Source organism: Tiliqua scincoides, chromosome 1, assembly GCF_035046505.1.
Source record: "Tiliqua scincoides isolate rTilSci1 chromosome 1, rTilSci1.hap2, whole genome shotgun sequence".
In the NCBI taxonomy this organism is placed as follows: domain Eukaryota; kingdom Metazoa; phylum Chordata; class Lepidosauria; order Squamata; family Scincidae; genus Tiliqua; species Tiliqua scincoides.
Genome location: NC_089821.1, coordinates 23,571,769 through 23,585,837, shown reverse-complemented (window position 1 = coordinate 23,585,837; position 14,069 = coordinate 23,571,769). Strand labels below are relative to the sequence as shown.

General features: G+C 44.3%; 1 protein-coding gene across 1 annotated transcript in view; it reads left to right on the top strand.

Moving 5' to 3' along the window:
* The window catches only part of CSTPP1 (centriolar satellite-associated tubulin polyglutamylase complex regulator 1), a 152,467-nt gene that overhangs the window by 120,754 nt on the left and 17,644 nt on the right, over positions 1–14,069 (top strand). The window contains exon 4 of the mRNA XM_066633984.1: positions 10,413–10,497. Within this exon, the coding sequence (XP_066490081.1) occupies positions 10,413–10,497 (85 nt within the window). The remainder of the gene's footprint in view (positions 1–10,412; positions 10,498–14,069) is intronic.

Genomic DNA, 14,069 nt, shown 5'->3' with positions numbered 1-14,069 from the left:
TAAGGCTGCCATGAGCTACATGGATTTCCAATAAGGAGTTCCGGCTACAAAGACTTGTGAAGATAGTCTGTAAAACTGATAAAATTTGTTCAGGTATTGATCTGATCAGCTCTGCAGAGTTGATCAGAGTTCTGCAACTGGCATTCTGAGGTCATAGTGAGTCTTTGTTTCCTTATAAATCAGTTGCTCCACCAGCTATAATTGATGAATCTGCTATGATGTCACAGCCTGCAATGTCACAGAGTCTTGGAAGTCTTACACCACACAACTAATTGTTTTTGGCCACTTGCTGCCATATAGCAAGCACATGGTAGAGTAAGAACATGACAGTACTTTTGTGTGCAAGCATTTTCTAACAGACTTGAAAGGTTGACTGTTGTCCACAGCTTTGGTGATCCCTCATTGCCCAAACCACTAGAACTGATCACCACTGTTCACAAAAATGTTAAGACATGAATCCACATCTCATCATTAATGGAAAGATGCATGCCAGAAGTCAATAACATCAATTCTTGTATCCCGCAGTCACCCAATGGATGTATCTAAGTATATGTGTAAAAATAAAGAGGCTACTATATCATATTCTACTCATATTCTCCAACATAGCCATCTTCTAAGGCAATGTTTCTCAAACTGGTGAGTTATGACCCACTGGTTTGTATAAAGGTTCCGCCATCCCTTAGGGAGAGGTAGTGATGCAATCCCCAGGATTGCGTCGCTAAGGGGGTGGAGTTGCTTTCACTTACTTTCACTAATGTAGGCCTCCTGGATGCTCCAGGAGGTGCGGGGAGCCCCATGCAGCTCTCTACAGGGCTCCCCAGTGCTCGGAACGTTGAAAAATAAGTGAGTGCAACGCACTTCCTTTTTGCATCACAACCAGGAAGTGCTTTGCGCTCACTTATTTCTCAATGTTCTGAGCATTGGGGAGCCCTGCAGAGAGCTGCATGGGCTCCCTACACCTTCTCGAGCTTCCAGCAGCTCTACATTAGTGAAAGTAAGTGAAAGCACCCCTCTTCCCCCCCCCCTTAGTGACCTAATCCTGGGATCGCATCACTGCCTTTGCCCCACAAAGACTTACTTAGGGGGTAAATCTCCCTAAAAATTTTGAGAACCACTGTTCTAAGGTATACAAAAAATGGTTGGCAACCTTCAGTCTCGAAAGACTATGGTATAAGCCTACAGCACCCAGTATTCCCAGGCGGTCTCCCATCCAAGTACTAACCAGGCCTGACCCTGCTTAGCTTCCAAGATCAGATGAGATTGGGCATGTGCAGGTATACAAAATGAACAGAATGCCAGAACTGTGAATATGCTATTGTGACTCTAGGTCAGAAGAAATCTGAGAAGACAATGGCAAATAATGGTTTCTAAGACTTGCTTTGAGAGAACAGGTAAAATGGATGATGAGCGCAAATGAATTGCTTCCTCCGTTTAGGAGGAATTTAGGAGCTAGATGGCATAATGGAGAATCATGTTTCTCCATGTTAGAATTTTGTAGAACTGAGCTGCTTACATCACTAAAGATGTCCGAAAACTCTGTTCCCCTGGCTTATTGAAAGAAAGGCAAGAGGCAGGACAAACCTTGAAGATATAAGGAAAACATCTGGCCATATTTCTGTTTTGCAACAACCAAGACTTTTTCAAAATATCCCATAATGATGATACCAAATTCCTTTGAGGAATCTTTATGTGGAATTCACCTGCAGCTGTACAGCTAGCTAACTTCAATTGCAGTCATAAATCACATCATGCACTTCACCTGTACTCATAAAATAATTGAACAATGAGTGACGACTTTATCTTAGAATGTTTGTATCATAAAAAATGTTCTACAACATTTTACGTGTAGCATGTTTTATTTGCAGCAAGTGCAATGGTAGTAGATCAGGATTTCCATAATGGCCCCTGTTATAGTATTGTGACATCTCAAAATTGTATGTGTTTCGTGTTCCTCTTTATTTCAACAGTCAGGCTTGAGGTTCCCAAATTGCATGTGTTAACCCTGCCCCGGTATTATCTGGTTGACTAGTTACATAGGAGGATATTGCTCCTGTACCTTAAAGAGTTGGATAAAATGAGAACTTTCAGTATGTCCGCTTTGTCTTGCAAGGGAGAGAAAAGCTAAACTTGCTGAAACTCCCTGTTCTCCACAACTGTTAAAGGTCTAGAATCCCTGTACTCCTTTGCATCTGGTCATCTTAGTATGATCTTGGAAGCACTGTTTTACAGTTGGACTAGGATGTTTCATAAGCTTGCTTTCAGTCAGCTTCAAGCGAAGGACCACACAAGACCCTGGACACAAACAGGGCTTGGAGAATTTATGTGGAGACACCAAAGCCATTTATAGTTTCTTTAGTCATACTGTGAGGACTGCAGAAACAGTCTGTTTTTTACAGGAACAGATTATACTTCAGAGTTCACAGCACTGTGTGTGTTCTGCATGTCCCTGGTGTAGCTAAGTGGCAAAGAGTGCAATTCTGTGCATGCATGACTACTAAGAAGTAAGCACCATTTTGTTCAATAGGATTTATTCACAGGAAAGTGTGTATAGGATTGCAGTTTGAAACTGAGATGCACATCAGGGTTTCCCCAGTTAAAATTTAACCTGTGCCATGACCTTAGGTAAGCCACTCCCTCTCAGCTTCAGCTCCCTAGCTGTAACATGAGAATAACAGTACACACCTACTTTACAGAGGTGTTGTAATGACAACCTCAAGATAATCCATGTGAAGCATTTTGCACTCTCAGAAAACTCTCTACAAATATTTATTATGATGTCCATCTGTTGGAATAAAGAATGTTCAGAATTTGATATCCCATGATTCTGTAAAAAGCAGCTTTCTGGCCCTCATGTCTGTAGATAGATAAAAGCTTGGAAACATGCAGACTGTGGCTAAGTTCAGACACTTCCAGCCTGGAAGAATTTTCACATGGTGGAATGGGCATGCTTCCCTCTCCTCCACTACCCACAGAACATCAGATGCAATGCCTGTGGTGTGCAAATGGATGCTCCATTCTCATAATTCCTCCCCCTCTAATAAAGAGTCAAAATCTCTGTACCCATTCCTCTCTTGCTGTTGAACTGTTGACTGTTGAACTGTTGACCATCTTGGGAAGCTGGAAGGGGACTGGGTGGGAAAGGGGTAGACCTTTCATGTCCCAAATGGTACCCTCTGCCTCTTTCATGACTTCCTGATTGTACCTACTACCCAATCCCAAACTTCTTTCATTATTCTCCTCTGTCTGGCGTCATCCCAGTCGCTGTCTAAACTTCCAAGTTCTTTGAAAATGTTCATCTATACAAGCCACATATTTACACAATTGCTTGTTTATAATTTTTGTCACAGAATTCAGTTTTTTGCTGGCTAACTACTCCATCATTGCCTTGATGCAGAACAAATAATCCTGAAGCTGGTGACCCCTTAAAAGAGAGACCAGGGCAGCAGCTTTCCAGCATTATTTACATGTTTTACCTCTTCCATATTGAAGGGAGCATCTAGCATTTCATTGTACTTGTAATTCCATAATAGAATACATGGCAAGCATTTTCCTGAGGCAACTTTACCTCTGAGTATTAAACACACACACACACACACACACCCTGGGAACATGCTTTCAATAGTGGTGCTAAAGGAAAATGCTTTGATATCATTTTACTGAGAATCCGTCCCTAGGAATTAGTGTTGAGCATAGGATAACACATAAACACACACAGCTGCTGGTTGGGAAAACCCTGCAATACCACATCTGCTTCTATAAACTTTATTGTGGCAGTAGCATTTTTTTCTTTTTGTTTCTTGAAATGGTGTTGAATTTTCAAGCTTCTTAGTCATGGCTGCTTTCCTAGAACCCAGGAAATGCATGGATATTAAAATTCGGTGCAGAAGGTTTGGAGCTAAACCAGAGTGCGGACAGTTCTGTTTCCTCCCTCCTCCATTGTTACTCCCAGGTTGGAGTGGGAGGGTTGAGGAAGGAAAAGACCCATCTTCTGAGATTGTAGCAGCATAGAGTTCAGCTCTCTACTCTGGTCCATCTCCTTCCTTAAGAGAAGACACAAGAAGTAGAAGGAAAGCAGAATCTTCAAAGGGGCTTTGACTGTCAGTCATTCACTCCAGGCTCTGTTCACAGACGAGTGCACTTCGAGCATGTTGGAGTCTAAGCAACACTTATAAAGTTATGAGAGTCAAGGTAAACTACACTATCTGCTTAGATTTTTTCAGAATAGCACCCCTTTGATTTTCCATTCACAAATATTGGTCTTGTGTAACCTAGCTTATCAGGCCTTCTTGTTCTACTGCAGACCTTTTTTTCTCTCTAAAATGCTATTTCTGGATACCAGGGAACCCTCTGGAGCATCACTGGATATAACATGGACAACTGAGAGGAACTGGTTACCTCCATGTGGACATACAGAAATATTTTGCATGTGTGCCCAGGCCTCTTTGGATCTGAGCCACACTTTAAATATTTGAAGTAAGAAATTAGATGAGACATAAAGACCTTACAATTGGAGGAGCAAAGCAGCTCCATCCCAGTCCTCCCATACAGGGCTCTTTGGATTATTTCCATGACTTCTGCCTTGCCCCAGTTCTACCACTGGCTTTTCTTCCATACTTTGCATTCCTCTGTATATAGAAATACAGCAAAATTACTGCTATTCAGCCAGTCCTCCCCTTCACTTCAATCCGCAGTCTTTTGGACAGGGAACATGCAATCATGAACAGCTTTCTGACATCAATATGTTTCCATTCTCCTTAGATCCCGTAAACCTCCCTGAGCTTTACCTCCTTAGTCTCCCTCTCCTTCTTTCTCTCTTTTTCCCCCTTCTGAACCACAGAGGCAGTTCTTTGCCAGTCTCTCACAAAGCTGCTCTCTAAGAGATGAATCATTTGGTTGGCTGTCTTGTGTATTTTGGATCTTGTCTTTCTGCCTTCCTTTTAATACACTGACCAGATTTGCACACTCAGTTCCAAATGAGGCCATCCAGCTCCCTTACGGGATGCCAAAGTAATAATGCCTGTGGGCTTCTCCTCCACACTTCTTCATACATGTCTCTAGATCTTGTTTGCCTTTCCTGATGCTGCCAGATGTTGCTTAGATGGTTTTTCAAGTATGTGGTAGTGAATGTTACCATGCCAGTGAATGTCTACAAACTGAAGCAACTTTCAGTCTCTTTGTGGCCAGACTAGATATTGCATGCAGATGCACAGATTACCCTGCTGTCCTTCCCAAAGTGGAAGAGCTGCTTCTGGAGAGGCAATTGGGATGAAAGAAGGTGGGGGTATCTCTTTTCCCACCAACCACCTTCTAATTCCAAATTTCCCCTTGTAAATAACTTATCCTTTCTGAGGATTTCAAAGGCATGTTTGCCTGTGCATGTGATATTGTCACTGATGATAGCTAGCCTTTTTATAGTGCTTTTGAGTGTTCAAAGTACTTCACATGCATTTTGTTGTAATATATTGTTCTGCTGTAATTCTGACAATAATCTTGTAAGGCTGAGGTATTCAATCTGTGCGTCCCGCCTCCTTAGTGAGGCATGGCTAGCCTCCAGGGTCGTCGCCAGGTATCTCCGGGAGAGAGCTGGCTGCAGCTGCGCTGCCTAGCTGCATGTACTGCCTCCTGACTTTCTGCTTTTCTGAGGCTGAGAATGAGGTGGGGGGCAGCATGAGCGTCTTGCCTGGGGGGAATAGGGGTGGCATCTGCATGTTGGGGTGTATGTGTGTGAGCAGCCCCCATCTACTTTAGGAGTGAGTTATAATCTTGCTGGGTGTGGCTGCAATCCTATCCACACTTTCCTGGGAGTAAGTCCCATGGACTCAAATGGACTTACTTCTGAGTAGACTTACATAGGCTTGGGGTCTGTGTCAGGTTAACCAAGGTTAACCAACCACCTTTCTCTTTTTCTTCCCCCTTCAAAAAAGAAAAAAAAGCCACTCTTGATGACTTTGTCTCCAAAAATTGATTAAAAAATAAAAACACCCATTCCTTTTCAACCACCCCCCATTTTCCTCCTGCCTCCTTTTGAGGGAGGGGTTACTTCCTATGTTAGCTGCTATTATAAGACAAAAGGCACAATCCTAGCTAGGTCTACTCAGAAGTAAGTCCTACTGTGTTCAATGGGACTTACTCCCAGGAAAGTGAGGTTAGGATTGCAGCCAAACAGTCTCTGGGTCTCAGTTTGCAATTAGCAGATACACACAAAACAAAGTCTTCCACTCCCCCAGCAAATTCAACACCCCCCCTTTCCAAAACCCTCCAGGTGTGCTGCTAACAAACTCAGGGCACAATCCTAACCAGGTCTACTTAGAAGTAAGTCCGTTTTGTTCAGTGGGGCTTACTCTCAGGTAAGTGTGGTTAGGATTGCAGCCTCAGAGTGCTGGCAGCTGTTGTTGTTTTTTTCTAGTATATAATTATAACACCTTTATCCCCATTTTGGGGGCAAATGAGGTGAGGTGTTGTAATGGGGAGCCGTGGCCAATGGCCACAAGGATCAGGGGAGCTGCAGGCTGGAAAAGTTCGAGAACCACTGCTGTAAGGTGAGGAGCACCATCCCTGTATTGCAGATGGATTGGTTAGGGCCAAGAGGGAATGGCTTGTCTCCAGCTATCTACTGTGCTCATGACAAAGGTGACCTCTGAACTAGGCAGTGGCGTAGCTAGCGGGGGATGGGGGGGTGGTCTACCCCGGGTACCACCCTTGGGGGGTGACACCACAAATGCCCCAACATTGCTAACATCGCAAAGGTTAGGAGTAACCCCATCATGCTATATACCGTTGGATGTTGAATTTTGAGTTGAATGCAATGCAAAAAACCAGATGGAAATATCTCATTTCCATCAAAAGTTATGGCCAAAAAACTGGAAACCAAAAAATGCATTAAACCCTGTGGAAAATGAAACAGCCATATAGTGTGTTTACTTGCGAGTAGGTGAACTTGCCATAGTTCGTCGGAAAGGGCAGGCGGAGAGGAATCCATTGACACCAGAATGGTTCCTATCTAATGAAAGCAGCCCCAAAAAAACACCCAAGAAGGAAATCCCTCCCTCCAAGCAGACAAATGTATTGAGCCCTATGGAAAGTGAAAGTAAGCCACATGGTCATGTTTACACGCGAGTAAGCAAATGTGCCTTGGCTTCTGGTCAAGTCAGGCAAAGGGGAATGCAAGGCTAGGTGCCTGGTCCCAATATGAAGAAAGTGGAGCTCAACAAATGCTCCAGAAGGCAGCCCCCCTCAAAGAATGAACCAGAGGCTTGAGCTGGTAAGGTGGGCACTGGGGAGGGCTGAAAATCTCACTGATTTATTTGTGTATGTGTGTGTGGGGGGGGGGGGTTATTGCAGGCAGGGTTTTATACTATTTGATGCAGAATTTAATCCATTGCTTGTGGGGAAATATTCACTGCATTTATTTTTCTGGCCATTATTATTATTCATTCCATGTCATGACTATTACTATCTCTGTCTCACCTACCTCACAGGGTTGTTGTGAGGACAAAATAAGGGGAGGAACCATGTTCACCACCCTGAGCTGCTTAGAGGAAGGGTGGTATAAAAAGTTAATTAATTAAGCAATATAATTAATAATTAATTATATTTTTATAATATATATAAAATTATATAATTTTATATAATTTATATAATTAATTATATTAATTAATAATTAATTAATTAATTAATTGTCATATGGGGTGACAAAAATTTATGGGCCCCGGATGTCAAATGACCTAGCTACGCCTCTGGAACTGGGGACATCCTGTTTGTAGTGGGCAGCCCAATCCTAACCTGCAGTGGAACAGGCAGGCTGGCTGACCTGTGCTATATCCAGCACAGGGTTGGAGGTGGATCCTGCGCAACTTGGAGTAAGGGGATTTATTTCCCCTTACTCAGTGTCACACAGCATCCAATGGGGCTTGGATCAGCACCAACAAAATCGCTGCTACAAATCCAAGCAGCCTGGTGTAACACTGGGCTGCTTGGGAGTGGGGTTAGGATCCGACCTAGTGCCAGAGGCCTATCTCAGCCCCCTCCCAGGCCTGGTTTGCCCACCAGCCCTCCCCAAACACCCTCACCCTGCACCCTCACCTTCCAAGCTGGCACTTCCTTACACCCTCTGCTGCTGAATCTGGCAGGAACAAGCCGGCAGTCAGCATGCATCCTTTCACCAGCATGGCCTGCTCCTGAGTCATTGCAGAAGTACCTTTGCAACACTTCCAGGTCAGAGTAAAGGACCTGACACTGGCCCAGCACAATTTTAGGATTGCACTCTCAGGCTACAATGCTATGCACAATTTCCTGGGAGCAAGCCACATTGAACTGAATGGGACTTTTGAGTTGACCTGTTTAGGATTGGGCTGTCAGTCTCTTAGAGCACAATCCTGCTTACTCAGAAGTAAGTCCCACTGTGTTAAATGAGACTTACCTCCAGGAAAGTGTGCATAGGATTGCAACCACTACAAATGGAACTTCACAAGAGAGAAAACCAGTTGGAGGAGCCAGTTTGAACTGGTGAAATGGCTGATGAAGAAAAGCACCCTCTCTATCTGGGGACTTCTCTAATCCCAGTTGACCCTCCAGAAGCTGCTTTTCCTGCTTAAAAAGGGCAATTGGTGTGATGTTGTATGCATTTTGCATGTAATACGATACCAGCCTCTCTCTCCTATGTCTTCTCTACCTTCAGCAAAAGTTCCCACTATACCAGACAGTCATTTTAGTCACTTTTAAGGCTCAAGACTGTTCGAATCATCTGTGGGGGGGCGGGGACCCTAAATCCAGCAAAATAATAAGCAAAGCAAAATAACATTTTCTTCACGAGAACTGGAAGAGAACAATGCAACATAGGCAGATGTGCTTACTTGGCTTGTTTTACTGCATAGCTGCATTTTTGCAGAATTTGGAATATTTTTGGCAGGGAACAGTGTGATGGCAGAAGGAGAGGTGTGAGTAAATAAGGAGCATTTGGAATGTAAGGATGGAGGAACAATATTGGCCGTGAGGGAAGAATACAGAACACAGATGTTCTACCCCAAGAATACTCGGCATTTTGCAAACGCCAGGTATAATCCTGTGTGTATAGGAACATTCAAAAATGCTGTACACATGTATGAAGATGGAACATCTTCCTTGTTTTCTGCCAGTACCTGGTGATTTGCATCTCTAGAAATGGCCATCTAAAAGAAACAATTGTATTTACATAGTGCTTTTTCTAAATGTTCAAAGCAAACGCACTATCCTAGTTAACAACAATCCTGTAAGGTAGTCTGGTACGAGGGCCAAACAATACATTATCATAAATCCAGTGGTGGCATGTTTCTCCACGCTGCCTGAAACCTTCCCCAAATGCTACCTCTCCACATGTGCCCCATCTCCTCTTCGCTTTACTTACTAAGAGCATGGTGCACAGACTTCCTCCTCCATGCTACTTTAGTTTTAAATAAACAGGAGCAGTGTGTGGTGGGATCCATGCTTACAAACAGGTGCAAACAGGTTTATTGCAAACAGGTGTGGAACTGAGAGGTTGTGTGCTGTGCTCCTGGCAAGTAAAGAAGGGGTGGGCTCCAGAAACACCAAGTAGGCAGGGAAAGGTGTTCTGCAGGCATGACACCTTCCCCCACCCTTCTTTCAGTAGCACTGGAGGGAGAAGGGGGGAAAAAGCAGCTGCAGGTCCAGATCTTTGTAAGCACCAGCAGTAGGGAGGAGCCATGGCAGCTTTTTTCCGTCCTGCGTGCTGAAGGAAGAAGAGGATTGCTGTGGTGGCGATCTTCTTTTGACTTGCTCTCAGCAAGTTGGAAGTGAATTGGAGCCCCCAGCAGAGTGGCAGGCTGGACAGGGTGGTGAATGGATGGAGTGGGGTTTATCCATTGTTCAAGGGTGCTGTTCAATGTAGTAGTGTTACTACATTGGTAACTACTAGTTACTACACTATAGTTACTAGTAGTAGTAGTTACTACACTACAGTAGGGTAGTGTTTCAGGTTGCTTCATGACAAGGCTGGCCCTGAATAAATGTGTCCTGAAGTAAAGATGGTTTAAATGTGGAAGGTTTTTGTCTTTTTAAAAATCAAAAAGCATTAACCCTTTCCCCTGTGAATTCCCCCTGGAATTAACCCTTTCCCTGTTCTGTTTTTCTGCCAAAAATCCACCCGACCCACTCCCTGCATGGTGCCTGTCTGCTGCCAACTGGTTTAAATGTTTCGGAGTGGGAAAGTGTGTGCCTGTAATTTGAGGGGGATGAACTAAGTATGATAAACATCAAGATTTGTTTCTGGTCAGTGGGATGCAAACCTGAAGTGTGACCACAGCATTGTCTGTTCCCTAAGAAGAACCGAATTTCCATATAGAACTTTCTGCCTATGGCACAGCTTGAATGATTAGCCTCAAAGTCACATTCTTCTGTCTTCCCTCTTTTTGTCTCAGACCTGCTGACCGCCAAGGAGTACCACTGCCTGCTACAGCTGCTTTGCCCAGACTTCCCACTAGAGCTCACTCAGAAGGCAGCAAGGTGAATCTTTGTGCACTTCCTCTGAGGGTAGGACTTTGGAACTGTTAGAGTCAGTTCATACGTCTATGCAAAGCTAAAGAAGATATCATAATTTAAATGACACAATTATACATATGATATGTTTGATTGTACTAACAGTATACCAGTTGGAGCTTTGGAAAAGCAGTTTATCAATTGTTTAAATAAATAAATAAATGCACAGCAGTATCAGTTATGAATGGTTCATTTACATTTGAGTGGCCTGGTTTTTCTGCACTTAGCACAGAATGGAGGATCCAATTCTTTCTTTCTTCTGTATTTAATGCAAGGATGCCAATCTGGGTTGTTACAAGTAACAATGCTGCTATCTGTTGCTGTTTAAGCTTGGGCATATTTGTTACCAAGTTTGAAAAGTAAAAGGAATGCTGAAGTGGCTCAGAGATGTGCAATGTCTATGATCACCAGTACGTTTACTTTAGGATTTTTTCACTACTTTTGATTTAATAGAAAAAATTGGATATGTTTCAGAACTGTATCTCATTGCCCCGTCAAATCCTAAAAATAATTTACCAGTTTAGTCATTTCCTGGTCTATTTATTGAAGCTGAGAGTTCTCCAGAGTTCCTCTCTGCCTGTGGAGCCTCCTGCAGCCACTGCTACATGTGCTGTGCCTCTTACCGTATGGCAGTGGCCCAGCAGCGCATGACAGCAGCCTGGATTTTGCACTGCTGTAAATGCACTGCTGGAACTAATGTTCCAGCAGTGCAAGGTCCCATCAAGATTGGGGCCTAAGGCCCCAATCCTATCCAATTTTTCAGTGCTGGTGCAGTTGTGCTAGTGGGGTTTGTGCTGCATCCTGTAGTGGAGGGGCAGTCTCTGGGGCCTTCTTAAGGTATGGTAACATGTATTCCCTTCCCATTGGACTGCATTGTGGCTACACCAGAGCTGGAACGTTGGATAGGATTGGGCCGTAAGTCCCTCTTCTCTGGGAAAATAATTTGAGCATATTGTAAGTAGCTCCAGACATCCTTCTTTGGTTCTATCAGATTTGTTTCTGTGTGAGTTCAGAATCCAGGTTATTTTAGTTGTTTTGTAGATAATTTTGGTCTGGAAATAGATTGAGAATAATACCCTTAAGGAGAGGAAGGTGGTATTACTCTCAATCCATTTCCAGACCAAAATTAACCATAAAACAACTAAAATAATCTGGATTCTGAACTCACACAGAAGCAAATCTGATAGAACCAAAGAAGGGTGTCTGGAGCTACTTACAATATGTTCAAATTATTTTCACAGTGAAGGGGGACTAAGGCCCCAATCTGGATGGTGCCTTGATTGTGCAAGTTCATTTACAGCAGTGCAAAACCCAGGCTGCTGTCATGTGCTGCTGGTCCATTGCCACATGGTAAGAAGCACAGTGCACATGGCAGTGGCTCCGGGAGGCTCCACAGGCACTGGTAAGTCTTTGGCGGGAGTGGAAAAGTTGGGGGGCGGTGTTCTGAGACAGAGAGGGAGAGGCAGAGTGCGGGGGAGCAGACCAATTCTGGTTCAGTCAAGGACCAGTGGCAGACTATTAGAACTGCCCTTTGAAACTTGGGTTCAAATGCGATGAACTCACTTGGTAAGCTTAGCCAAGTAATTCATGTTTCAGCCTCAGTATTGCTAAATATGAGAGGAAGTGTAGGCCAGTGGAAGAGCATCTGCTTTGCATGCAGAAGGTCCCAGGTTTAGTTCCCAGGTAGGGCAGAAAAAGGTTCCTGTTTGAAACAGGACAGATCGGGAGAGAGATCTTGGGGTGGTGGTCGACAGGTCGATGAAAGTGTCGACCCAATGTGCGGCGACAGTGAAGAAGGCCAATTCTATGCTTGGGATCATTAGGAAGGGTATTGAGAACAAAACGGCTAATATTATAATGCCGTTGTACAAATCTATGGTAAGGCCACACCTGGAGTATTGTGTCCAGTTCTGGTCACCGCATCTCAAAAAAGACATAGTGGAAATGGAAAAGGTGCAAAAGAGAGCGACTAAGATGATTACAGGGCTGGGGCACCTTCCTTATGATGAAAGGCTACGGCGTTTGGGCCTCTTCAGCCTAGAAAAGAGACGCCTGAGAGGGGACATGATTGAGACATAGAAAATTATGCAGGGGATGGACAGGGTGGATAGGGAGATGCTCTTTACACTCTCACATAACACCAGAACCAGGGGACATCCACTAAAATTGAGTGTTGGGAGGGTTAGGACAGACAAAAGAAAATATTTCTTTACTCAGCGTGTGGTTGGTCTGTGGAACTCCTTGCCACAGGATGTGGTGATGGCGTCTAGCCTGCACGCCTTTAAAAGGGAATTGGACAAGTTTCTGGAGGAAAAATCCATTATGGGGTACAAGCCATGATGTGTATGCGCAACCTCCTGATTTTAGAAATGGGTTATGTCAGAATGCCAGATGCAGGGGAGGGCACCAGGATGAGGTCTCTTGTTATCTGGTGTGCTCCCTGGGGCATTTGGTGGGCCGCTGTGAGATACAGGAAGCTGGACTAGATGGGCCTATGGCCTGATCCAGTGGGGCTGTTCTTATGTTCTAAACCTGGGAGAGCCACTACCACTCATGTTGATAATACTGAGCTAGATGGACCAATGGTCTGACTCTGTGTCAAGCAGCTTCTTCCCTTCCTAAATGAGTGTAACAGTGTCCTGCCTCAGAAGCTCCTGGCAAGAATGAATGAGAAAAATTGTAATGAATAACAATGTTGTTGGTCCACAGAGAGGGTTATAAATCTAGATATGTCAGATAAATCTGAGGCGCAAGGATGATTATTGTGTCAAGGAATTTATTCTGCGACGCCATTGTAAACCTGAGGCCCTATTGTGGGGGCAGTCTTTCACAGCTCCTCTGTTGTGTGCATGTGCCTTGGAGACAGACAAGCTGGGGGCTTTGGGACAGCAGGTGTGAGAGAAAAATGAGAACTGTGTCAGAGGCACCCAGGCTCAGGTGTGGATGATCTCACTGCCTTCTCTTCTTGGATTGAGGTTACTTGATACGGCTTTAAATCTGAAGCTGTCTTCCTTTCCTCCTTCCTTGTCTGCACCCTCTTATATCTGCATTTTCTCACCTTCTTAACCCTCACCACATCTGTTTTTTGTCTGAAGCCCCATCTTATCCTGCCCTTCAGCCCAGTAGCTTCACCTGCTAGAGCAAGACAATGAAAGTTGGACTGTTTCCCCATGCAATTGCCAGTTTCCTCAGGCAGGCTGTGCCTACCAGGGTGCTCTGCAGCTGTGTAATTGCTTTCAAGGTGGGTTATAACTTAGGGTTGCTGCTCAGCTCAGTGGCAGCATCTAGTGACAAATCTTTGGGACTAGGACATCACAGGCAGGCGTCAATCATAAATCACTAGGTTTCCTTTAAGCTGCCTGGCTGAGGTGATTTCCTAGCACAGGTGGGCTCTTTCCAGTTGCTATGTGTGTATGTTGCTATGTATGAATAGCAAACACCAGAAAGCAAAAGGTTTATGCAACATTAGGGGCACAATCCTATCTTGTGCTGGAACAGGCAAAGCAGGAAGCTTGCACTGTATCCAGTGCGACATAGGG